Source organism: Leucoraja erinacea, chromosome 11, assembly GCF_028641065.1.
Source record: "Leucoraja erinacea ecotype New England chromosome 11, Leri_hhj_1, whole genome shotgun sequence".
NCBI lineage: Eukaryota > Metazoa > Chordata > Chondrichthyes > Rajiformes > Rajidae > Leucoraja > Leucoraja erinaceus.
The window spans coordinates 59,759,366-59,786,769 of record NC_073387.1 but is presented as its reverse complement, the minus strand read 5'-3'; the positions used below and the strand labels follow the sequence as shown (position 1 = coordinate 59,786,769).

The 27,404-nt window shown below is 48.1% G+C and overlaps 1 protein-coding gene across 1 annotated transcript in view; it reads right to left on the bottom strand.

Moving 5' to 3' along the window:
• LOC129701861 (glycine receptor subunit alpha-1-like) overlaps positions 1-27,404 on the bottom strand; it is a 75,544-nt gene that overhangs the window by 7,970 nt on the left and 40,170 nt on the right. Inside the window, 4 exon segments of the mRNA XM_055643348.1 lie at positions 7,414-7,628; positions 9,681-9,818; positions 10,554-10,636; positions 15,971-16,194. Of these exon segments, the coding sequence (XP_055499323.1) occupies positions 7,414-7,628; positions 9,681-9,818; positions 10,554-10,636; positions 15,971-16,194 (660 nt within the window).

The window sequence follows — 27,404 nt, the reverse complement described above, 5'->3', positions numbered from 1 at the left end:
ACATGGCAACTACATATTCATTACACAACCAAGATCGGGCTAGGGGATTGCCGTCTCTCAACAACTGGAGAAGGAAGGAAGGAAGGAAGGAAGGAGCAAAAACTAGAGAAGGAAGGAAGGAAGGAGCAAAAACTGAGAAGGTTTGGTTCAAGTAGGAAATAGTGAAGTAGGAAAGTAGCAAAGACCAAAGATGTAGCAAATACTGGTCATTGGTGAGGATCTGACCGGTACTGAGCATTAAACCAGGAGTTGGGCCGCAGAAGGTGGCCATACTGTGCATCCCCCGTCACTCCACCCCTAGTCAGACCCATACTGTACACCTCCACCTCTAGTCAGCCCCATACGCCGTCTGCCCATTCCCTCCACAGACGGTGCCCGACCTGCTGAGTTCCTCCAGCCCTTTGTGTTTCCTCCCATTCCCCGCAACCCCTTTCCTGCCCCAATCAATCAGCAGCTCTTACATCTAAACATTTCTATTTTGTGTCCCCACAGATCAGAATCAAATTCTTTTTGATGTTTCAATTAACTGTGGTGGTCCACCCTACATATATATCACCCTGCATGATCAATCATCTTGCAGTTTCTAATCAGACCTGGAGATGATTATGTTTGTTGCCTTTTGTTTAGTCGCTGCTCCTTGTCGGGCAAGACATGATTTGCATCCTCTACTCAGTCCTGCAGTCCTGCTCTCCCACAAGCATCAATGTAATTACCCGTGGAAACCTGGAAACCCTGAGTTGTGTTATCTTTCTCCCTGGAGCCTCTACCTTTCCACCATCTGGAGCTGCGCAAATCTCACTTCAATCTCCTTATTCTGCCTGAATATTAACGCTGCTAATGGCCTTATTTACCTTGCAGTGTAGATCAGTATCCACTGCATTGTTTTGTTTTGGAACATAGAACAATACAGTACAGGAACAGGCCATTCGGCCCACAATGTCCGTGCCTAACGTGATGCCTAGTTAAACTGATCTCCTCTGCCTGCAAGTGATCCATGTCCTGCCTTTCCCTGCACTTCCTTGTGTCGATCTGAAAGTCCCTTATACACCACTGTGTAAATGCCTCGACCACTACCCCCCCCCCCCCCCCCCCCCCCCCCCGAGCTTCCCCCCCCCCCCCCCCCCCCTGCCCCCCCCCCCCCCCCCTCCCCCCCTCCCCCCACTCCTCCCACCCTCTCCCCCCCCACCCCCCCCCCCCCCAACCCCACCCCCCCACTACCCCTGGCAGTAAGCTCCACCCCCCCACTACCCTGTGTGTAACACAACCATCTCCTTTCACTCTCCATTTGGTTATTTTCATTTTCGCCACACACCTACTTTCTTCCACAGACAACCTAAATGCTTCCGTTTTACATAGATGCACGTTCCATCTGTATTACCAACACCACAGAGTGCTTTATGTCAGCTTTAATTCATCAGCTGATTGCGTTATTGTGTCTGGGTCATCAGAAGCCCACGGCATGTCTGTAGTTGTACCGACTGCTAGTGTCCACTCCCAGAGGCAGGGCATCCCATATGTGGACATCCTACCCTGCCTATGGATCCTGAACAACACGTGCCTTATATATCATCTCTGACACGCAATCATTTTGATTTCATTCTACGCAATGATTTTGTTTAAAATATCATTGAAAGGTTCATGCATTGCTGGAACGTGGATAGGATTTCCTGGGTGGATGCAGTGTTAACCCACGTATAACCCACTGGCTTTCATGCTACACGTGTTTGATTAAACACCAGCGTGATGCTTCAAATGGGATCATTCCTGTAAATACCCAGATCGAGACACACACACACACACACACGGAGACACAGACACACACGGAGACACACACACACAGGGAGACACACACACACGGAGACACAGACACACACACACGGAGACACACACACACGGAGACACACACACACGGAGACACACACACACACACACACACACACACACACACACACACACACAGGAGACACACACACACGGAGACACACACACACACACACAGAGACACACACACACGGAGACACACACACACACACACACACACACACACACACACACACGGACACACACACACACGGACACACACACACACAGACACACACACACACACAGACACACACACACACACACACACACACACAGACACACACACACACACAGACAGACACACACACACACACACACACACACACACACACACACACACACACACACGGAGACACACACACACACACACACACACACAGACACACACACACACACACGGAGACACACACACACACACACGGAGACACACACACACACACAGACACACACACACGGAGACACACACACACACGGAGACACACACACACGGAGACACACACACAGATACACACACACACACACGCATACATACACACACACACACGGAGACACACACACACACGGAGACACACACACACACACGGACACACACACACACGGAGACACACACACACACACACACACACACACACACACACACACAGACACACACACACGGAGACACACACACACAGGGACACACACACACACGGAGACACACACACACACACAGACACACACACACACGGAGACACACACACACACACACACACACACACACACACACACACACACGTAGACACACACACACACGGAGACGGACACGCAGAGACGCACGTTCTCGGGTACATGGGGACTTCTTGTCTACTAGGGTTGTACAACTAGTGGAGGTCACATAGACCATGTGATGAACCGCAACACCATTGGTGACTCCACCCCAGAGAGATGTTTCATTATCACCTTGCAATTCTGGAACAAACCAGTTTCAGTCCAGCTACGAAACGTATTTCTAGCTCGAAGTCTCATCAATGGGTTTAGTTTAGAGATACATCAGGAGCCTGAGAACCGTGAGCTCCAGGTTCAAGAACAGCCCCTTCCCATCAGCATTAGGCTGTTGAACGGCACAACACTAACTCCAGCCCTTCCTCAGGCACGATGTACATGGGCACTAGGTCTACAGTTACACTATCATGGGCTGGTTTACCTAGTATCACCTGTTGTAAATGTGTCTGTGTGTTCTTGCATTAACAGGCCTGTCCGCATTAACAGAAGGTTGCAATGTTATGGTTGCATTAACAGAAGGCCCCTGACACGTGACAATTAACTACATTTGCCCCCATCTGATGAAGAGTGTCGATTGCCTCTCTTCCCGCAGGTGCACACTGCCTTGCGGAGTATTTCCAGTAGTTTCTGTTTAGGGCTAGTTGTCTCTCCACAGCTCAGTGTCAGTGTGTACGCACATCATTGGCTGGGCTTTCACTGTCAACTCTAACATTTACCAGAACATCCCCCAACATCTATCTACACTGTGTGTGATCGCAGGCTGCTCAGTGCCTGTGTTGTAGCAGCGATCACTGTGTGGCACGACTCTCCCATTTGTCACTACATCACCACTCGACCAGGGTCTTTCACACAATCATGTGGCTGGCTCATAATGAAAACATGTATACAGCTTACATCGGGGAGGGGGAGGGAGAGGGAGGGAAGGAGGGAGAGGGAGAGGGAAGGGGAGAGAGAGGGAAGGGGAGGGAGGGAGGGAGGGGGAGGGTAAGAGGGGAAGGATGTAGATATGGTTAATAAAGAGAGCATAAGTGTGCAGCTTTCATCCAATTTACAAACGCTGACCAGTTACGTGATTGATTTAGTGAAACTATGCCATGTCATTGGAGTAGATGTTGATGGGTTTTGGGTTGGTGTGAGGTACAAGGGGAAGGCCATGTATCTTTGCTTTAAACCAGCATCTGAAGACCATGGTGCTGGGTGCATGGGGAGGGCCAGGGATGAGCATTGTGGACGGACTGTGTTGTCTGGATCACCATCACTAGACATCTGGCTCTGTGCCCATCTCTAGAACCCACCAGTGCCATGTGACTGGCCCGAGGCCTGGTCACTGGATGTCCCCATGTTCACTGTATGGTGCGGGGAGAACAAGGCGGGCTGTTGGGTGGGGAATGGGCAATGATGAGGCAGAATACGGAACCAGAACCCGTTCCTTCTCTCCAGACATGCCGCCTGTCCCGCTGAGTTATGCCAGCATTCTGTGCCTATCAGAACAACAATCTTGCTCTCAGTGTTAGCAAGACCAAGGAGGTGGTTGTTGACTCCAGACGGGGCTCCTTCAATGATGGGACGGTTGGGGAGAGAGTCAATGGCTTCAAACTCCTGGCGTTCACATCTCTGAACATCTGTCCTGCACCCGACACTTTGATACAATGGTACAGAAAGCCCATCAACGCCTCTACTTACTCAAAGCAAGTAGCCGAATACTCTATCCACTGTAAGAGGGCATGAAGAGAAGCCAAGTGTCCATCAGTATCAGTCTCCATCAAGTTCCACAGGTGTACGGTAGAGAACATACCAAAGATACTAGACTAAGTGGGACCCGTTGGGTCCCAGCATCACAGAGGGGGGCTGGTCACCAACGTAATATTCCACCTCTCCACCAATTGCAATATTGCCTGGCAAACAATTGGGCAGCAGCCACTTTATAGCCGCATCAAGGGGACTCACCGTGGAGTAGACGTGCGTTCAGTGTATTCGCAGCTCAGAGAGCCTTGACCCTCTCGCTTCCTGGGTCTGGCAGAGACTGAGTGGGGGACTACACGTCCGGGTTTTATAGTCCCACCCCCCTGCCACCAGCGGGTGCAGCAGAGAGAATGGTGAATTTAAAAAAAAACATTAATATTTCTCTGATTTTTCATCGATGGGAAAAATCCTTTGGTCCCGGAAGGTGGAGGGGGGCTCTGAGCGAGGTGGCCAAAAATGATGGCCATAGGTGGTGGCGTTCTCTCGGAAATCGCAGCACAGTGGGCCAAAAGCGGTCAAGATCAGACTTTTAGTAATATAGATAGATAGATGAGGTTGACTCTCGAGGTTGCTGTGCAACATCCAGACTTGGGCAGATGTTCTTCCCCGGCCCTGATGCTCCAACACCTGTCATTACAGAATGCTTTGGGAATGGATGCACAGCTCTAGTGTTGATCACCAGACCAGGATGGGCTCCAAGCTCAATACCTCTTGACGTTGAACAGAACATTACAACCAGATTTCCAAATGCCCCAAACATTACATTCAGAGCGTTTCAACCATCTCAATAGGTGCAGGAGTAGAGGCCATTCGGCCCTTCGAGCTAGCACCGCCATTCAATATGATCATGGCTGATCATCCCCAATCAGTACCCCGTTCCTGCCCTCTCCCCATATCCCCTGTCTCCGCTATCTTTAAGAGCATTATCTAGCTCTCTCTTGAAAGCATCCAGAGAACCGGCCTCCACCGCCCTCTGAGGCAGAGAATTCCACAGACTCACCTCTCTCTGTGTGTGAAAAAGTGTTTCCTCGTCTCTGTTCCAAATGGCTTACTCCTTATTCTTAAACTGTGGCCCCTGGTTCTGGACTCCCCCAACATCGGGAACATGTTTCCTGCCTCTAGCATTTCCAAACCCTTAATAATCTTATATGTTTCAATAAGATCCCCACTCATCCTTCTAAACTCCAGAGTATACGTGATGCAGAATGAGCGAGTAGCCGTGCCCTTCATTCAGTGGACATTTGGTTTCTCCTCCCCCCACCCTCTACTGTCCTGCCACACACACAACCTGGACATTACATGCAGTGTAACAGACAGGTTACACTAGTAACCACTAACTAGTAATACAATGTAATAGGCAAGTTACACTAGTAACCACTAACTAGTAATACAATGTAACAGGCAAGTTACACTAGTAACCACTAACTAGTAATACAATGTAATGGGCAAGTTACACTAGTAAACACTAACTAGTAATACAATGTAACAGGCAAGTTACACTAGTAATCACTGACTAGTAATGCAGTGTAATGGGTAGGTTGCAATAGTAGCCACTAACTAGTAATGCAGTGTAATGGGTAGGTTGCAATAGTAGCCACTAACTAGTAAAGCTGAGTAACAGGCAGGTTATACAAGTAACCACTAACTAGTAATGCAGTGTAATGGGTAGGTTGCACTAGTTGGATGTTAGAACTAGAGTAAGATGCCTCTGTGTCAGAGATGGGTCAGATGTAACGCTGCTTACATCACTGAGCTGCAGGAGAGATGTGGGGTTACAGAGAGGGGTTGGGATTAGTCCTGTCGTATGTCACTGTTGCCCCAACATGCCCCATTGCCAGGGGACAGGCTGAGGTGTAGAGTATTGGGTCAGGCTGGCATGGATGAACATGTATTTGGCAGTGTGAAGGTGAGGGAGTGCAGAGAAGGTTCACCAGACTGGTTCCTGGGATGTCAGGACTGTCTTATGAAGAAAGACTGGATAGACTTGGTTTATACTCGCTAGAATTTAGGAGATTGAGAGGGGATCTTATAGAAACTTACAAAATTCTTAAGGGGTTGGACAGGCTAGATGCAGGAAGATTGTTCCCGATGTTGGGGAAGTCCAGGACAAGGGGTCTCAGCTTAAGGATAAGGGGGAAATCCTTTAAAACAGAGATGAGAAGAACTTTTTTCACACAGAGAGTGGTGAATCTCTGGAACTCTCTGCCACAGAGGGTAGTCGAGGCCAGTTCATTGGCTATATTTAAGAGGGAGTTAGATGTGGCCCTTGTGGCTAAGGGGATCAGAGGGTATGGAGAGAAAGCAGGTACAGGATACTGAGTTGGATGATCAGCCATGATCATATTGAATGGCGGTGCAGGCTCGAAGGGCCGAATGGCCTACTCCTGCACCTAATTTCTATGTTTCTATGTTTTTATGAGATGTATGAGGCATCTTGTAGCAGGAACTGTACAAGGATACAGAGCTGTGTCCACAAGTCCCTTCATGGAGATAGATTAGTGTTTGAGGTGAGAATGGAGATGGTCATGTTGGTCCTCCATCAAGATCAGAAGAAGCATCTGACATCCTTGGAGCCCACTCTATCTTGCACTCTATCTTGTTTCATTGGGTCCTGGGTCAGATTCCCTTTCATAGGGTCAGGCAGCTCCACATACAATGGACCTTCACCTGGGCTTGTCCAAGTCAACTCTGCAGTGGTCATTGTTGGCACCAAAATCAATGGAATGAGCAGCTAATTGTTCTGGCTGCTTTACAATGAGTGGTCCGTGTGAAACACACCTCGTGTTCCTGGCGCCCATATCTGGGGACTGCTCACTGCCTTTGTCACATTCTCACTTGCTGTACAAAGTCAGTTACATTCTCTCTGAAACTCACGGTCATTTCTGGAACGGAAGTGAATGACGCAGTAGGCTGTCGTATAGCATATAGCACCAGTGTTGTGAGGTATATACATGGTGACACAGATTGATGTAAACCATAACTTGGTTTCTGCTGTTCCCTCTGGTTCTACGCCAGATATAATCCCACCCTCGGCCCCAGCGTTACCTTTGGAAGCGACGCTCGTGACCCTGAGCTCTGTGTGGTCATGGTGAGCACTGTAGTAATTCCCAGACCTACACGTGCTGGTGCTGCATCCATGTTGATCCAGAAGGAGACCCAGGACAGGATCACAATCAGCAGACTCGGGATGTACATCTGGATTAAGTAGTAGCCCATTTGTCTCTCCAGGTGGAAGCGTGCCTCTATACAGGTAAACTTCCCTGCAGGAGCAGAACACAGCCATGTCAGTGAGACTCATCCAGCTACTGCAGTATCAGTTATGTCCACAAAACCTTCCTTGTCCTCCACTGGCGGGGAGCTGGTGTAATCAAGATAATTAGCAGTTGGATGAGAAGGGAGAGTGAGGAGGTGTAACAGTGTTACAGGGTGTAGTCTAACGTCACTGTCTGAAGGGAGAGTGAGGAGGTGTATCTGTGTTACAGGGTATAGTCTAACGTCACTGTCTGAAGGGCGAGTGAGGAGGTTCAAATAGAGACCGGTGCAGAAAGTAGAGCTGAGATTGGCTGTGCTGTGGGGCAGGGGCAGGGGTCACAGGGTCAGAGGGCCACGGGGTCACAGGGTCAGAGGGCCACGGGGCCACAGGTGTACTGGGCCATGGGGCAGGGACAGGGAAGGGCCACAGGGCAGATGTTTTGAGGAGTGGTGCAGGCATCTTTTGCTGGGCAGTGAAGGGGGAATTATCTGACTACTCTTTGCTCCTGACCAGCTGTGTCCAGATGTGAACATCTGCTTCTTGTAACGACAGATGTCATCCAAACATATTCCCAGAGCCCAAGCCCCACCAATGACATGAGGGACAATGATGCCTCTGTCTCTAATCTCCCTGTAACCCTGTGTGTTGTGATTCTACTGGGGTGAAGCAGATATTGGGCTTCCTTGTTTAGTGCAGGCTCCCTCCCCTTGTTGCCTCCCAGCTGCTGTCTTCAGTTTAAAGATGCCTGACCCACTGGGCATCAGAATGCAGTTAATGTCCAGATCATTTGATACAGAACGATGACAATCAATATATAAAACAGACTTTTCACCAAATGAAGATAAGCTTTCATAATTCTTATACATACTCATGATGATGTGATAAGATGGATTATTCATCTTTAAATGATACACTCTGCATTCTATGAACCACTAGATGGAAACAAGAGAACAAAGGAACATCAGTTGTTTAAAATAATCACGTCTTTACTATCCCTGACATTGCCAGTGATACTGCCCCCACAGTGGGGGTGGGTGGTGTGGGGTGTGTGGTGGGTGGGGGGTGGGGGGTGTGGGTGGGGGGGGGGGGGTGTGTGGTGGGGGGGGGTGTGGGGTGTGGTGGGGGGTGGGGTGGGGGTGGGGTGTGGGGTGGGGGGTGTGTGGGGGGTGTGGGGTGGGGGGGGGGTGGTGTGGGGGGTGATGGGGTTGTGGGGTGGGGGGTGGGTGTGGGGTGGGGGTGGGTGTGGGTGGGGTGTGGGGGTGTGGGGTGTGGGTGTGGGGTGTGGGGGGGGGGTGTGGGGTGGGGTGGGGGGGGGTGGGTGAGTGGAATGCGTTGCCGTGCTGGTGGTGGAGGCTGGTGCCATAACAACATTTAAAAGGTTTTTAGATTGGCACATGGATATGCAGGGAATGCTGGGATGTGCAGAGGATATTAGTTTAATCTGCCATCACGATAGACAATGACATGATGGGCCAAAGGGCCTGTGCTGTACTCTTCCTTGTTCTGTGTTATCACTGAATGCCAAATAATCTAAAAACATAGGAGCAGCTTAGGCCATTCGGCCCATCGTGTCTGCTGATCTATCCTCTCAAACCCCATAATTAACATATTTTTTGACTATATGGTACCTCCTGTGGGGCTTTGAAACTTGGTTTGTAAACTCCAGAGCCTGTGGGAACTGTAGAAATGTGCGCATCACAGAGATATCTCCATTAAGATAAATATCAAAATAGAGAATAACATAATGCGTTGAAAATGTTTAACTGAATATGGAACGACAGATGCAGACAAGTACCTGATGGGGGAGCTCCGTGGGTAAGTTATAATGGTGCAACTCAATGTGGTACAAATATAAATATGACATTAGAGCCACAATAAGCTCAACACGTTGGTGTGAATGGGTAGAATTACTGGCCATGTGTTTTCGCTCTCCTGCTGTGAAGTTGACATGTTTCTGACACACAACACATACTTCTACAAGCAACACAGTGACATTGGGACTATTGGAGGCAATGGTGTGTGAGAAGTGATAATGGCCACCACTATGTCCAGGGCTGACCTGTGTTGTAGTGCTTGGTGCAATATCGCAGATCCTTTTCCTCTTTAAGAAGGAACTGTGGCAAGGTGAGTCCTTCAGCCACCTGGACAGCAGCAGACATGTCCCATTCGAATGTCAGGTCATTCATCGTGTAGCCAACTGGAAAACAAAGTCGCAGAGTAACCCGAGGATCTGAAGAAGAACCTCGTCCTTTTTTTCAGAGATACTGTCTGCCCCGCTGAGTTATTCCAGCTTTTTGTGTCTATCTTTGGTCTAAACCAGCATAGAAACATAGAAAATAGGAGCAGGTCGGCCATTTGGCCCTCCGAGCCCGCACCACCATTTAATACGATCATGGCTGATCATCTTAAATCAGTTCCCCTTTCCTGCTTTTTCTCCACATCCCTTGATTCCTTTAGCCCTAAGAGCTTTATCTAACTCTCTTGAAAACATCCAGTGAATTGGTCTCCACTGCATTCTGTGGCAGAGAATTCCACACATTCATAACTCTCTGGGTGAAATGTTTTTCCTCATCTCAGTCCTAAATGGCCGACCCCTTATTCTTAAACTGTGACCCCCGGTTCTGGATTCTCCAACATCGGGAACATTTTTCCTGCATCTAGCCTGTTAAATCCCTTAAGAATTTTATGTTTCTATAAGATCCCCTTGCATCCTTCTAAATGTTGGTGAATACAAGCTCATATAAGCATCTGCAGTTCCTTCCTACACGCTAGACTCCACTGGATGTGATCTTGTGCAAGAGCACCAGAATATGCATTTACATTCTCTTTGGACATTGGGAATGTAGGGGGTTGATTATACACACATGATTAATATCAGCAGCCAATGTTCACTATTGGCGATAGAATGATAAGATAAATAGAGAAGACTCACAGCTTTCAAGTTGCATTATACACGTTTGAACATCCATGGGAAAGTTCTTCAGGTCCATGGGGCAGGCAAGGCTCAGAGTTAACCTGAGAAGAAGCAAAAATATAATGTAGCATTCCGCACAAAGTTCAAATGAAATGTTAAACTCTCTTTAACTGGAACGATAAAATCTGAAACTAAAGGGCCTGTCCCACTTGGGCGTTTTTTTAGGCGACTACGGGCGACGGTGGTGGCAATTTGGGCTGTTGTAGGTTGTTACCAGGTGAGGCAGGTTGTGGCCAGGTGAGGCAGGTTGTGGCCAGGTGAGGCAGGTTGGTGAGGCAGGTTGTGGCCAGGTGAGGCAGGTTGTGGCCAGGTGAGGCAGGTTGTTGCCAGGTGAGGCAGGTTGTGGCCAGGTGAGGCAGGTTGTGGCCAGGTGAGGCAGGTTGTTGCCAGGTGAGGCAGGTTGTGGCCAGGTGAGGCAGGTTGTTGCCAGGTGAGGCAGGTTGTCGCCAGGTGAGGCAGGTTGTCGCTGGTGCTGACTGCGGTGAATTACATTGTCCTAGCCACTGGCAGTCGCCTAAAAAATCATCGAAGTAGGACTGGCCCGTAAATCTTCCCCGTCAGGTTGACGGAACCAAACAGGGCAACAGTGAATCACCTCCTAGATGAAATACTTAGTGTTGGCCAACACAACACTTCACACAAGTGGCTGGTCGCTGGGACTGGACAGTGGAAGATGTGGTCAATGAGAATTACTCGTCTCCAGTAATTGGCTGGTTGGCTGGAGATAGTTTGGGCCATGAACTTGTGTAGACTGCCCATATCATCCTCCCTCTGCACCACTCATGATTAACTTGGGCCAGCTGATCACACTGAACACTGGCCTGTGACACCTCCCATCGAACAAATTAATGAATGAGTTCATTTCTGCAATCAACTATAATAATTCCCCATTGCATCATTAGGATGGAGGGGGGGAGGGGGAGGGGCGGTCAGAAGGGAAGCTAAGAACCTTTGCTGGCAAATTATAATCAATATTCTGCAGATGTCCAGAGGCTGGGCATAGCTCTGTGGGCAGACACTTATAGTAGCCACTCCCTGGGATAAGATCAGTCAGTGAAGCTGCATCTGCCCCTCCCCCGTGCCGTGGTACACACACAGATTCCACACGCTGAACCGTCACGGCTGGGCTCTGATCATTAATAAATGTGATGCCAGCTCTGAGCATGCCATGTGACTTGGGATTTAAATAGTTACTGATGATTCTTTCAGCAAACAGGGACTGGGTGTAAGATGTCATCGGGAGGAACTGCAGATACTGGTTTATACCAAAGATAGAAACAAAATGCTGGAGTGACTCAACGTGTTTGAGGAAGTGTCCTCACCCAAAACGTCACCTATCCACATTCTCTAAGGATGCTCCCTGACCCGCTGAGTTTACTCCACCGTCAAATCCATGTTCTCCACAGATGCACCTGAGTTACTCCAGCACTCTGTGAAACGTCACCTATCCATGTTCTCCACAGATGCTGCCTGAGTGTACTCAGCACTCTGTGAAACGTTTCGGGCCGAAATCCTTGTTCTCCAGTATGTCGGCACACTGTTGCCATAGACCCTTTTTTTTTTTTTTTTTTTGTTTTTTTTTTTTTTTTTTTTTTTTTTTTTTTTTTTTTTTTTTTTTTTTTTTTTTTTTTTGTGGTGGTTCAGCACTATGTGAAACGTCACCTATCCATGTTCTCCACAGATGCTGCCGCCTGTTACTCCACCGTTCACCCGTTATGGAGCAGCAGTCACCTATCTATGGAGCTCCAAGAAATAGGCAACGTTTCGGGCCGCAGCAGCCTTCTGGAAATAGGCAACGTTTCGGGCCGAAACCCTTAAACGGGGTTCGGCCCAAAACGTTGCCTATTTCCTTAGCTCCATAAATGCTGCCTGACCCTGCTGAGTTACTCCAGCACTCTGTGAAACGTCACCTATCCATGTTCTCCACAGATGCTGCCTGACCCGCTGAGTTACTCCAGCACTCTGTGAAACGTCACCTATCCATGTTCTCCACAGATGCTGCCTGACCCGCTGAGTTACTCCAGCACTCTGTGAAACGTCACCTATCCATGTTCTCCACAGATGCTGCCTGACCCGCTGAGTTACTCCAGCACTCTGTGAAACGTTCACGTCAAACCGTCACTATCCATGTTCTCCACAGATGCTGCCTGACCCGCTGAGTTACTCCAGCACTTTGTGACTGTCTTTGATAGTCTATGGGTTGGGCCAACCACTAGAGGCTAATTAGTTGAAAGCCAATCACATGAGGTTGGGTGAGCAGGAACGTGAATCGTATCCATTTCTTCTGTCACTTGTGGACCTGCAGGAACAGTCATGTATAAAAGACCTCCCGTGCTATAGGGTGATTTCACCAAATGTCAAATGACAAAGATCCCCCCTCACGTGACTGAACATTTTAACTGGAGGACATATGTCACTTCGGTACATGTTAGTGAATGGGGAAACACGCACTTTCACACCCATTAAAAACATGGAAAACGGCCGATTTTTGAGCTGACATTTTCTGTGCTAGTCGGGGTGACCGTGAAGCACTGCGACCTAAATTTTCAGGCAAAAAAAAGATAGAAAGTAAGGTAATTACAAGAGGGAACTGAAGGTAGAAAAACAGCGGAAGTGAACAGCAGACATTTGCCGTGGAGATTTAAAGATCCAAAATATCGGGAATTATCGCGCTTGCTCGCTGAATTTCATCAAAAGTAAGGCATTATTAACTTACTTTTGATGAAATTCAGCGAGCAAACGCGATAATTCCCGATTTTGGCCGTTTTTCATGTTTTTAACGGGTGGGAAAGTGCGTGTTTCCCCATTCACTAACATGTACCGAACTGACATATGTCCTCCAGTTAAATTTTTCGGTCACGTGAGGGGGGATCTACGCTCATTTGACATTTGGTGAAATCACCCTATAAAGTCAGCTGTTCACCCACCCTGACAGCTCGGGTCACGGGCGTCTGAGTGAAAATATCGTCCAATAAAACCAGTCAATGTTGTACTAAATGGCCTCCGCTGTTTCTGCCACTTGTGTATTTTGCCAGCCTGACGTAGCTAGTAACGTATTCCATCAATTGCAGTTACTTGGTAATTAATGTCATAGATTATCTACTCATTCAACAGAGTTATGGTCAATGTTGTGCAGGTAAATCATTTTCCAATCTAAAGGCGGGTGTGGAGAGGGCAACTCGCCACAATGATTCTGCAGCAGGTTACACCAGCTAACGCTCTCAGCGATCACCTCACTCACAGATCAGCATCTTTGTCTGAGATGAAAAGTGTTTAGTTTAGAGATACAACACGGAAACAGGCCCTTCGGCCCACCGAGTCCGTGCCGACCAGCGATCCCCGCACACTAACACTATCCTACACACACTGGGGACAATTTTACATTTACACCGAGCCAATTAACCTACAAACCTGTACGTCCGTGGAGTGTGGGAGAAAAACGAAGATCTCGGAGAAAATCCACGCGGGTCACGGGGAGAACGTGCAAACTCCGCACAGACAGCACCCGTAGTCAGGATTGAACCTGGGACTCTGGCGCTGTGAGGTAACAGCTCTACCGCTGCACCACCGTGTTGTTAGCAGGTTGGTTTCTATATTTGAAGGGCTAAAAACTGTATTCATTCACAGGGGACACCAGTCAACTTAGACTTGACGTTCAAGAGAGAACTGCAGATGCTGGTTAACTCAAAGGAAGACACACAATGCTGGAGTAACTCAGCGGTTGAGGCAGTATCTATGGAGAGAAGGAATTGGCGACGTTTCATGTCGAGACCCTTCTTGAGACTGATGTCGGGGAGGGGGCGGGACAGAGAAAGAAGGTATGTTGGAGACAAGAAGACTAGTGGAAGAACTGGGGAGGGGGAGGGGATGGAGAGAGAAGGCAGGGGCTAGGGGCTACCTGCAGTTACAGAACCAAATGGGTTTACAAAGGACCCAGATGGTGTGTGTAGCAGGCAGCATGAATCACACATGGAATAATGGGTTGAAGTGCAACCTCCAGTATTCTGGACCTGGCACTGGCCATTGACTGAGTCAGAGACCCATCTTTATAATACAGCACTCACACAGGCAAAGGACACAAATAATTCTCATGGTGGTTAGTGCCAAAAATCACACATGAGCCAGATAGAAACATAGAAACATAGAAAATAGGTGCAGGAGTAGGCCATTCGGCCCTTCGAGCATGCACCGCAATTCAATATGTTCATGGCTGATCATCCAACTCAGTATCCTGTACCTGCCTTCTCTCCATACCCCCTGATCCCTTTAGCCACAAGGGCCACATCTAACTCCCTCTTAAATATAGCCAATGAACTGTGGCCTCAACTACCCTCTGTGGCAGAGAATTCCAGAGATTCACCACTCTCTGTGTGAAAAAAGTTCTTCTCATCTCGGTTTTAAAGGATTTCCCCCTTATCCTTAAACTGTGACCCCTTGTCCTGGACTTCCCCAACATCGGGAACAATCTTCCTGCATCTAGCCTGTCCAACCCCTTAAGAATTTTGTAAGTTTCTATAAGATCCCCTCTCAATCTTCTAAATTCTAGTGGTACATCTGGTACAGCCAGATGCAGCCAGATGTGTATGGAGAAGCTCGATGAAACCCTGAACCTCCTTGGTTCCCGGTGCTAACCAGAGTTGTGTATGCGGTTCCAGGCTGATGGATATCTGGAGCTGTAGACTCTGGTACACAAAAATGCTGGAGAAACTCAGCGGGTGCAGCAGCATCTATGGGGTGAAGGAAATGGGCAACGTTTCGGGCCGAAACCCGAAGATGCTGCTGCACCTGCTCAGTTTCTACAGCATTTTTGTGTACCTCCGATTTTCCAGCATCTGCAGTTCCTTCCCAAAAACTGTAGACTCTGGATAAATGTGGACTACAACCTTGGGTTGTACTGTTATGCCCTGGTTACCTGGTAGCCTATTGTATTTTTATTTATAGTATCTTTATTTGATATGTGTTACCTGATTATCTATGTTACCTGTTTACCTGATATCAGGTTACCTGGCACAACTGACAGTTTATTGTATCATTGTTTATTGTATACAGGTGTGACATGTACCTGAAACGTTGCAGCAAGTAAGGACTTCATTGACCAGTCCTGATGAACTTGACCATGAACATCTCTTGACCATTAGACACCTGAAACATGAACATGGTTTCTCTTCTAGATGCTGCCTGACAGACTGAGTATTTTCGATTGTCTCTGCTACTATTTCCCATACTTTGCTTGGCAATACTTGCCTGCATACAATACTCTCCCCTACACTGAGTTAGTTCCATGTTCAGGCTGCTACTCTATGGTAAATCTCCTCACCCAGTTGCACATCACTGCTGCTTACCTGATACTGTAGAGGACATCACCTGCTGCTTACCTGATACTGTAGAGGACGTTACCAGTTTTAAAAATTCGCAGCAACTTGTTGTCTGTCGTTATTTCGTGAAAATGAGCACCTTTCTCATTGGCAAAGAACAAATCTGGTTTCCAAATAGAATCCAACATGGAGGGATCGAGATCCAGGGAGTTATCGGGAAACTCGCTGTAGGCCAATCGTGGGTCATTCCATTGCTGCCGCAGGAAGATGTTTAACCGGTAATCCTGCAGAGAGAGAGAGAGAGAATCTGTTTACAGTGGGGCCCATGGCAACGTGACAGTGAGAATCTGTTTACAGTGGGGCCCACGGCAACATGGCAGTGAGAATCTGTTTACAGTGGGGCCCACGGCAACACAGCGGTGAGAATCTGTTTACAGTGGGGCCCACGGCAACACAGCGGTGAGAATCTGTTTACAGTGGGGCCCACGGCAACGTGACAGTGAGAATCTGTTTACAGTGGGGCCCACAATGACATGGTGGTGAGAATCTGTTTACAGTGGGGCCCATGGCAACATGGCGGTGAGAATCTGTTTACAGTGGGGCCCATGGCAACATGGTGGTGAGAATCTGTTTACAGTGGGGCCCACGGCAACGTGACGGTGAGAATCTGTTTACAGTGGGGCCCACGGTCACATGGTGGTGAGAATCTGTTTACAGTGGGGCCCACGGCAACGTGACAGTGAGAATCTGTTTACAGTGGGGCCCACGGTCACATGGTGGTGAGAATCTGTTTACAATGGGGCCCACGGCAACGTAACAGTGAGAATCTGTTTATAGTGGGGCCCACGGCAACGTAACAGTGAGAATCTGTTTATAGTGGGGCCCACGGCAACGTAACAGTGAGAATCTGTTTATAGTGGGGCCCACAGTTACATGGCGATGAGAATCTGTTTACAGTGGGGCCCATGGCAACATGGTGGTGAGAATCTGTTTACAGTGGGGCCCACGGCAACATGGTGGTGAGAATCTGTTTACAGTGGGGCCCACGGCAACATGGTGGTGAGAATATGTTTACAGTGGGGCCCACGGCAACATGACAGTGAGAATCTGTTTACAGTGGGGCCCACGGCAACGTGACAGTGAGAATCTGTTTACAGTGGGGCCCACAGTGACATGGTGGTGAGAATCTGTTTACAGTGGGGCCCATGGCAACATGGTGGTGAGAATCTCTGTTTACAGTGGGGCCCATGGCAACATGGTGGTGAGAATCTGTTTACAGTGGGGCCCACGGCAACGTGACGGTGAGAATCTGTTTACAGTGGGGCCCACGGTCACATGGTGGTGAGAATCTGTTTACAGTGGGGCCCACGGCAACGTGACAGTGAGAATCTGTTTACAGTGGGGCCCACGGTAACATGGTGGTGAGAATCTGTTTACAGTGGGGCCCACGGCAACGTAACAGTGAGAATCTGTTTATAGTGGGGCCCACGGCAACGTAACAGTGAGAATCTGTTTATAGTGGGGCCCACGGCAACGTAACAGTGAGAATCTGTTTACAGTGGGGCCCACAGCAACATGGCGGTGAGAATCTGTTTACAGTGGGGCCCATGGCAACATGGTGGTGAGAATCTGTTTACAGTGGGGCCCACAGCAACATGGTGGTGAGAATCTGTTTACAGTGGGGCCCACGGCAACATGGCGGTGAGAATATGTTTACAGTGGGGCCCATGGCCCACAGTCAGTGAGAATCTGTGTACAGGTGGGCATGACAGTGAGAATCTGTTTACAGTGGGGCCCACGGCAACGTGGTGAGAATCTGTTTACAGTGGGGCCCATGGCAACATGGCGGTGAGAATCTGTTTACAGTGGGGCCCACGGCAACGTGACGGTGAGAATCTGTTTACAGTGGGGCCCACGGCAACATGGTGGTGAGAATCTACCAGCTAGCTTTGTTTAATTTATTTTTGTCACCTGTACCTTGGTATAGTAGGAACCTTTGTTGCATACCATCCAGTCAGCAGAAAGACTATACATGATTACAATCGAGCCGTCCACAGTGTACAGATACAGGATAAAGGGCACTTGACAAATGGTACGCAGCAATCTCGGCGGCAATGAAACGATGACTGTATACAATATATATCCACTGCTTGATGGATTCATGTATATGTGGTGGAATGGTGAAGAATAGATGGCATCTTGATCATAGACAATACCATTGTGTGCAGACACTAATAACATGTAAATATATACGTGGAACATGGGTGTTTATTCTTGGAAGGCTGTGCGTTTTGGAAATTGTCTTTCGGTAGCAGAATATGTTTTTCAATCTTTCTCTATGGCTTTCTTCCCATTTTCATCCACTTTCCTTTTTAAATCATCTGAACTATGAGCCATGATCACTTTCCAGAGTTCAGAATTTGAAAGACATCTGGACATCTCGATGTGTATGAAGGGTTTAGACTGAGGGACATGGGCCAAATGCAAGATAATGGGACTGGCCCAGTATGCCAACTTAGTCAACATGGGCAAGGTGGGCCAATGTGGAACCAGGCCCTTCGGCCCACCGAGTCCACGCCGACCAGCGATCCCCGCACACTGACACTATCCTACACACACACACTAGGGACAATTTACAATCTACAGAAGTCAATTGCCTTACAAACCTGCACGTCTTTGGAGTGTGGGAGGAAACCGGAGATCTTGGAGAAAACCCTCGCAGGTCACGGGGAGAACGTACAAACTCCAAACAGACAGAACCCTCGGAAAGTGCCTGGTCCTGATTGTATACCCGGTCGTATTCTAAAAACCTGTGTGGACCGACTGGCTGGAGTTTTTACGGACATTTTCAACCTCTCACTACTGAGGTCTGAGGTCCCCACCTGCTTTAAAAGGGCATCAATTATTCCAGTGCCCAAGAAGAGTAAGGTGTCGTGCCTCAATGACTATCGACCAGTGGCACTAACGCCTGTGGTGATGAAGTGCTTTGAGAGGTTGATCATGGAGCAAATCAACTCCTACCTCGACAAAAACCTGGACCCACTGCAGTTCGCTTACCGCCACAACAGATCAACGGTGGATGCGATCTCGCTGGCCCTCCACTCCGCTCTGGACCACTTGGACAACAAAAACTCATATGTCAGGCTGTTATTCATTGATTACAGCTCGGCATTTAACACAAACATCCCCTCCAAACTGGTTACCAAACTCACAGAACTGGGTCTCTGCGCATCCCTCTGCAATTGGATCCTCGACTTCCTCATTCACAGACCACAGTCTGTTCGTATTGGTGGAAATGTGTCAGCCTCGATAACAATCAGCACGGGAGCACCTCAAGGCTGCGTGCTCAGCCCCCTGCTGTACTCCCTCTATACTCATGACTGCGTAGCCGGTCACAGTGCGAACTCCATCATCAAGTTCGCTGACGACACCACTGTTGTGGGACGTATCACTGATGGGGATGAGTCAGAGTATAGAAGAGAGATCGAGCAACTGACCAAATGGTGCCAGCACAATAACCTGACCCTCAACACCAGCAAAACCAAGGAACTGATTGTGGACTTTGGAAGGAGTAGGATGGGGACTCACAGCCCCGTTTATATCAATGGGTCGATGGTTGAAAGGGTCAAGAGCTTCAAATTCCTGGGCATGCACATCTCTGAAGATCTTTCCTGGTTCTGATGCAGTTATCAAGAAAGCTCATCAGCGCCTCTACTTCCTGAGAAGATTAGGGAGAGTCGGTTTGTCAAGGAAGACTCTCTCTAACTTCTACAGGTGCACAGTAGAGAGCATGCTGACCGGTTGCATCGTGGCTTGGTTCGGCAACTTGAGCGCCCTGGAGAGGAAAAGACTACAAAAAGTAGTAAACATTGCCCAGTCCATCATCGGCTCTGACCTTCCTTCTATCGAGGGGATTTATCACAGTCGCTGCCTCAAAAAGGCTGGAAGTATCATCAAAGACCCACACCATCCTGGCCACACACTCATCTCCCTGCTACCTTCAGGTAGAAGGTACAGGAGCCTGAAGACTGCAACAACCAGGTTCAGGAATAGCTACTTCCCCACAGCCATCAGGCTATTAAACCTGGCTCAGACAAAACTCTGATTATTAATAACCAATCATCTGTTATTTACACTTACCAGTTTATTTATTCATGTGTGTATATATTTATATCATGGTATATGGACACACTGATCTGTTCTGTAGTAAATGCCTACTATGTTCTGTGTGCTGAAACAAAGCAAGAGTTTCATTGTCCTATACAGGGACACATGACAATAAACTCACTTGAACCTGTGGTCAGGATCTAACCCGAGTCTCTGGCTCTGTGAGGCAGCAACTCTAACACTGCACCTCTGTGCCACCCTACAACTCTATCTCTAATTAGTTTATTCCAACCATTTCCTGTTTGGATATTTCAATAACTCCTGTTCTTCTGTACTGATGGTCCATAGTTTTAAAGTTAACCTGGAAGAACTCTGCTGGTTTAGGTGTTCTACTGGTTCTACTGATAGAACCTGCTTGGGGTAATAAGCCATCCTCTGCAGATGGCAGTCTGGCTTAAATGTAACCAAGTATCAGGTGGAACCCGATGCCTGATCATTGATACACGGTGCCAACACCACCTCTACCATTTCTACCTCCTAATGTAAATGAACTGGCAGAAGGTGAAGGAAAAGCAGCAGAAACGACCACGGTGACTTGGATTTAAACCTTTGAACAGTCCATGCCCGAGGGCCGTTTTAGGAGGCGCGGGCCCAATTGGGAGCAATGGGTCCAATCGGCTTAAGGCCGGCCCTGCATAGTCCAATTTCTACTCTGGAGACATTAGCATCATTCCGTCATCAATGTAACAGTTTAAGACAACTTCACCACATTGCAAGATCACCTAATGCAAAATAGTCATAGAGTGATAAAGCACAGAAACAGGCCATTCGGCCCAACATGTCCATGCCCACCAAGTTGCCTAACTGAGTTTGTCTCATTTGTCTGCATTTGGTCCATGTTCCTATCAACCTTTCCGATCCATGAACTTGTCTAAATTATTTGAATGCCATAATTGTACCACCTCTACCACTTCTCTGACAGCTTGTTCAACACATTCATCACCCTCTGTGTGGAAAGGTTGCCATTCAGATCCCTTTGAAAGCTTTCCCCTCTCACCTTAAACCTCCGCCCTTTAATTTTTGACTCCTACTACTGGAGAGGGACTGTGGCTATTCACCTTATCTATGTCACAAACTTCTTGAAGGTCTCTCATCAGCCTTCTATGTTCCAGGAATAAATAATAATGTTTATTTATATAGCACTTTTCAACAAAACCAGTATTTGAACCAAAGTGCTTTACAGAGATTGATTAAATTAATTGAATAGATCAAATGTCAATAAATCCATACAAAACAAAAAAGAGAAAAAGAAAAAAAAGACACAGAACAGTACACTATAGAAATTAACATGAAACGTCCCCCCACAGCAGAATTCACTGTGAGGGAAGGCACTAAAAATATCCAGTTCTCCCCCTCATAGTCCACCCGAGGTCGAGGTCTATATCTGGCCTCCTCAGCCAACCCGGTGTTCTCAGGCCCTCTGCCGCGAAGCTGGATCATCGGCGTCGGGTGAACGATTCTTCAGCGGCCTGGACTGAAGCGGCCGCTTCCCCCCCGAAGACTGCAATGTCCAAAGTTCTCAGGCCGCGCCGGCCGAACCTCCGACTCTGGCGATCTCGGATCCCAGGCTCCGCGGTGCTGTCGACGGTCACAGTGCCCCGGAGCTTACCGCAAGGCGACCCGGTAAGGCATCGCCCGCTCCATGTAGGTGTCCCAGCATCTACACCGCCGGCGAAGCTGTAGTCCCGGCAGGAAACGCCGCTCCAGCGCTGCTCCAGTTCGATTGTAGGCCGCACAGAGAGGACGAAGATGCGGTTCGGAGAAAAAACGCATCTCCGACCAGGTAGGACTGGGGTTAAAACAGTTTTCCCCTCCCCCACCCACCACATAAAAGAAGACCTCCAACAGGACTAAAAATAAAAATAAAAAAGGGTGAAAGGACGGACTGCAGGAGGAACAGCCATACACAACGGCGCATCACCCCCGCAGTCCGCCATTTTTTTAATAATAAAGGACTCGGTCTCTCCTAACTCGAAGCAGCCAGACCTGGTATACATCACATCCTTGTCAATCTGGTTGGAACCATTTCCAGTTTGACGACATCCTTCCAATAGCAGTGCAACCAAAATTAATCAGTAACTAAATGTGGTCTTCCCAATGTCTTGTACAGCTGCAATATCACCATCCAGTCGACCTGTGTCTCCTTGTTCCGGGACCTGTGGACCTAATCCCTGGGTCTCTCTCTATTCTCCACCACTCCCCTGGGACCTTGCGTTGACCATGTCCGTCCTGACCCCAAAGTACTTGTTCTTCCAGAGTACAACACCTCACATTCACCTGAATTAAATGCAATCGCTTTTGACTTCTCATTTACCCGAGGTACAGAATGTGTTAGTTAAAATTTCATTCAAAATCTTATTTTTAATTACACTGGCAGTTCTGAGCAATTTTAATTAATGAAATATTATTGAAGTCTGGTCTTTGTGTTAATGTGGCACAAGGCAGTTTGCAGTTTAAATGTTTCATCACTCTGTTAGAAATAAATACTCAAGAATAAATAAATAAAGAGCTCTTAAAGGTAGCGGACTCAAGGGATATGGGGAGAAGGCAGGAACAGGATACTGATTGTGGATGATCAGCCATGGGGAGAAGGGCTGAATGGCCTACTCCTGCACCTATTGTCTATTGTCTAAATACAATTATGGCTGTGGGACTTTTCCTACAATGCCATAAAAACGAGCCTAACTACTCAGCCGATGGTAACAAGGAACTGCAGATGCTGGATTAAAAACACAAAGTACTGGAGTAACTCAATCCAAAGTAAAGCTGTCTGAAGAAGGTTCTCGACCTGAAACGTCATCTGTTCATTCCCTCCATAGATGCTGCCTCGTTCCTTGAGTTCCTCCAGCACTTTGTGTTTTGCTCAAGATTCCGGCATCTGCAGTTCCTTGTGTCGAGCAAAAGCGAGTTCCTCCCTGAAGCAAAACGTGAGCTGTTCCCAGTGGGACAATCACCCCTCGACATTCAGGGAGCATTTCACTGGTGTAGAATTCCCACAGTTACTTCAAGCTTTTCACTGTACCTCAGTTCCTAGTATTTAGGATGATCAGCCATGATCATATTGAATGGTGGTGCTGGCTCGAAGGGCTGAATGGCCTCTACTCCTGCACCTATTATCTATGTTCTATGTTCTACATGTGATAATAACTAACCATATAACCCATTAGCACGGAAACAGGCATATCTCGACCCTTCTAGTCCGTGCCGAACACATAATCTCCCCTAGTCCCATATACCTGCGCTCAGACAATAAACCCTCCATTCCCTTCCCATCCATAGAACTATCCAATTTATTTTTAAATGATAAAACGAACCTGCCTCCCACACCTGCCTCCAAAGCAAATTCCACACAGCTCTCCACTCTCTCTAACTCTTCCCCCAAGTGCTCTCCAACCCTCAGTCTTTTACTCCCTCAAAAAATGATGTTGGGTGGATCTCCTCCCCCCCTCTCCCAAGGCTCACCCCTCCCTTGTCCCACCAACACTTTGTCCACTTCCCCCTCTCTCCTCATGTCATCTGTCTTACTCCCCTCCCCACCAAATGATCCATCAGTCCCTCCTATTCCCTCTCACGCTAAAAATTACACTTTTCTTCCTCCTCTCACTTTGTGTACTTTCCCCTCCTTCCCATGTTTCTCTCATCATACTCCTCTCCCCTCTCCTACTCTCAGAACTTTTCCCATGTTCCCCACCGCATTCCCTCTTTCTCCCTCCCTCCTGTGTGCTGTTTTCCCTTACTTCTGGGAATGGATTCATAACTTTCTTAAGTCTCTCCCTCTCCCCTCTCTAGTTCTTTCCTCTGAAAATGGTCCTCCCCCTCCTCCCCCTCCCTGGATATCTCCTCCCCTCTGAGTTTTCCCTCATCCCCTCTCCCCTCCTCTTTCACCTTTCCCCCTCCCATCCTACTGGCACCCCTTTCCTCTCCTCGCCTCCCTCTCTCCTTCCCCCGTCAACTGAACCCTGTCCTGGATCCACCTCCCACAAACTCAGAGTCATTAAGTAACTCTTGTTCAACCAACAAGGAGATATGAAACTAACTCTTCTCCCACTGCCATGCTCAGAGGGTTTAAACATCAAGCTCTCATCGAGGCATCCTCCTACTCTCCTCTCTCTCCTCCTCAATCTCCCCCCCTCCCTCCCCCCTCCTCTCCCCCCTCCCTCGTCTCCTGCTTTAAAACTCCTCCTCAACTGCATCAGGTGCTATTTATCTGCACCACTGTCCAGAGTCCCCCTTGCACGACCACTGTCCAGCACGATGCAGCCCCAGCTCACTCCCCACACTACCTACACTGATGTTCAAGTCTTCAACTCCTCTGTGGCCAACTGTATCGACAGATGGAGTGAAGAAGCAGCGATGAGCAGGTTGGGATGATGTTGGTGATTCTCCCTCCATGCTCCAGGGCTCAGGGTCTGACCAACACCCAGGGATGTGTTTATACTCAGTGTGAGTGACCAGAGGTTTTCCTCCGCATGCCACAGACCCACTCCTCAGTCATCCCCCCTCAGTGTAGGTTAACGGTGGAACAATTGAAGGGCAGTTGCACCAAGCAGATGGTAACAGTCATACAGCTAATCAATAATTCTGAATATGTCTGAAGAAGGGTCTCGACCTGAAACGTCACCTATTCCTTCTCTCAGAGATGCTGCCTGTCCCGCTGAGTTTCTCCAGCATTTTGTGTCTATCTTCTGTGTAAATCACCATCTGCAGTTCCTTCCTAAACAGCTAATCAATAATTTCTGGAAACGCTGTTGTTTACCCAACTGCACGTTAACTTTGTACAAGATTACAAAGTACAAATTATGAATATATTACATGAGGTGGGTGTGAGATATGGAACTTGTATTGCAGCTTTGGCAGCTCATCAGCAACTACCTGGAGTTGACAGCTATGATATCACCAGCACTGCCTGCACCCAGCAAGGTGTTTCTATTGACTAATTCACCATCTAACTATCCACGTTTGGTGCTAATGGCTTCACCTATTTAATATTCATCTTTACTGGCACATAAAACTTGCAGACTCATTTCCCTTTGAAAGTTGCATCCAAAAGCAAGCTTCAATTGGAGGGGAGATTGTGAAACATCTAACCAAAGTCACACTGATTGGGAGATGTGAGATTTCTGCATCTTACATTCATCAGAAGCCCCAACACCAGGCGTGCCTCAAGAACATGTCGGCAGGGTACATGGATTGGAAAGGTTTAGAAGATTGGAATGGCTGATCATCCCCAATCAGTACCCCGTTCCTGCCTTCTCCCCATATCCCCTGACTCCGCTATCTTTAAGAGCTCTATCTAGCTCTCTCTTGGAAAATATCCAGAGAACCGGCCTCCACCGCCCTCCGAGGCAGCGAATTCCACAGACTCACAACTCTCTGTGTGAAAAAGCTTTTCCTCATCTCCGTTCTAAATGGCTTACCCCTTATTCTTAAACTGTGGCCCCTGGTTCTGGATTCCCCCAACATCGGGAACATGTTTCCTGCCTCTAGCATGTCCAAGCCCTTAATAATCTTATATGTTTCAATAAGATATCCTCTCATCCTTCTAAACTCCAGTGTATACAAGCCCAGCTGCTCCATTCTCTCAGCATATGACAGCCCCGCCATCCCGGGAATTAACCTTGTGAACCTACGCTGGGCTCCCTCAATAGCAAGAATGTTGACAGCGAGGCACATCATTGTACTTGTACCTCCAGTACCTCTACATTTCACAATAAACTTGTACTTGAAGATGATGATCCCTTCAACCAGCTGTATGCGCCAGTCTATCAGATGGAAATTGTAAAAAATATTTATATACTGTACTGATAAAACCATTTTATCATCCGGTTGTGACTATGAAGGCTTGTTAAATATGAATGCAGAGCTTCAGAGAGCTTTAATAAAACCTTGTACTGACTGCCTCATATAGTTTAACACGAGGGGAACATATTACATGGGTATAAAACTAATTTATAACCCCAACACGCCAGGGTCCAGGGGCCATGAAGTGTTATGGATGTTCAGAAGGTTCAGGAAATATGTCAAAGCTATGATATCTTTGGATTGGGAGACTTGAAATTCATTCTCAGCAAGTAGGCATTGCTGGCTGGAACAGCATTAACTGTCCATTCATTAACTGTAACTCACACCCGTTACACCTGAGACCACCCTGCAACCCCAAAACTCATCTGTGGCCCATTCAGCACCATCACATCCACTGAGGAAGGGTCCCGACCCGAAACAGCACCTATCCATGTTCTCCACAGATGCTGCCTGACCCGCTGAGTTATGGTGCAGCACTCTGTGGAACGTCACCTATCCATGTTCGCCACAGATGCTGCCTGACCCGCTCAGTTACTCCAGAACTCTGTGAAACGTCACCTATCCATGTTCTCCACAGATGCTGCCTGACCCGCTGAGTTATGGTGCAGCAGCATCTATGGAGCGAAGGAAATAGGCAATGTTTCGGGCCGAAACCCTTCTGGAAATAGGCAACGTTTTGGGCCGAACCCCGGAAGGGTTTCGGCCCGAAACGTTACCTATTTCCTTAGCTCTCCATAGATGCTGCTGCACCCGCTGAGTTACTCCAGCACTCTGTGAAACGTCACCTATCCATGTTCTCCACAGATGCTGCCTGCACCCGCTGAGTTACTCCAGCACTCTGTGAAACGTCACCTATCCATGTTCTCCACAGATGCTGCCAGACCCGCTGAGTTACTCCAGCACTCTGTGAAACGTCACCTATCCATGTTCTCCACAGATGCTGCCTGACCCGCTGAGTTACTTCAGCACTCCGTGCCTATCTTTGGTATAAACCAGCATCTGCAGTTCCTTGTTATTACGCACGGCACCATCCACCTTTACCAAGAGCCAGACAACGCCACATTCGCTGGCAAAGACCAGTGTAAAGAACTCTCTTGCAATCTCACCCATGCCTCTTTCTCACCAGCCCCTTCATTTTACAATTCACAGGCCGTAGAAAATCTTTGGATTCTCTTGTGTATTTTCTGCCAATCTTTTATTTTAGTTTAGTTTAGAGATGCAGCGTGGAAACAGGCCGTTCGGCCCACCGAGTCCGTGCTGACCAACGATCCCTGCACATTAACACTATCCTACACACACTAGGGACAATTTACACTTATACCAAGTGTACAAACCTAAGCCAATTAACCTACAAACCTGTCCGTCTTTGGAGTGTGAGAGAAAATTGCAGATCCTGGAGAAAACCCACGCAGGTCACGGGGAGAACGTGCAAACTCCGTAAAGACAGCACCCGTAGTCGGGATCGAACCCGGGTCTCTGGCGCTGTGAGGCAGCAACTCTACCCACTGCGCTACCGTGCCGTGTT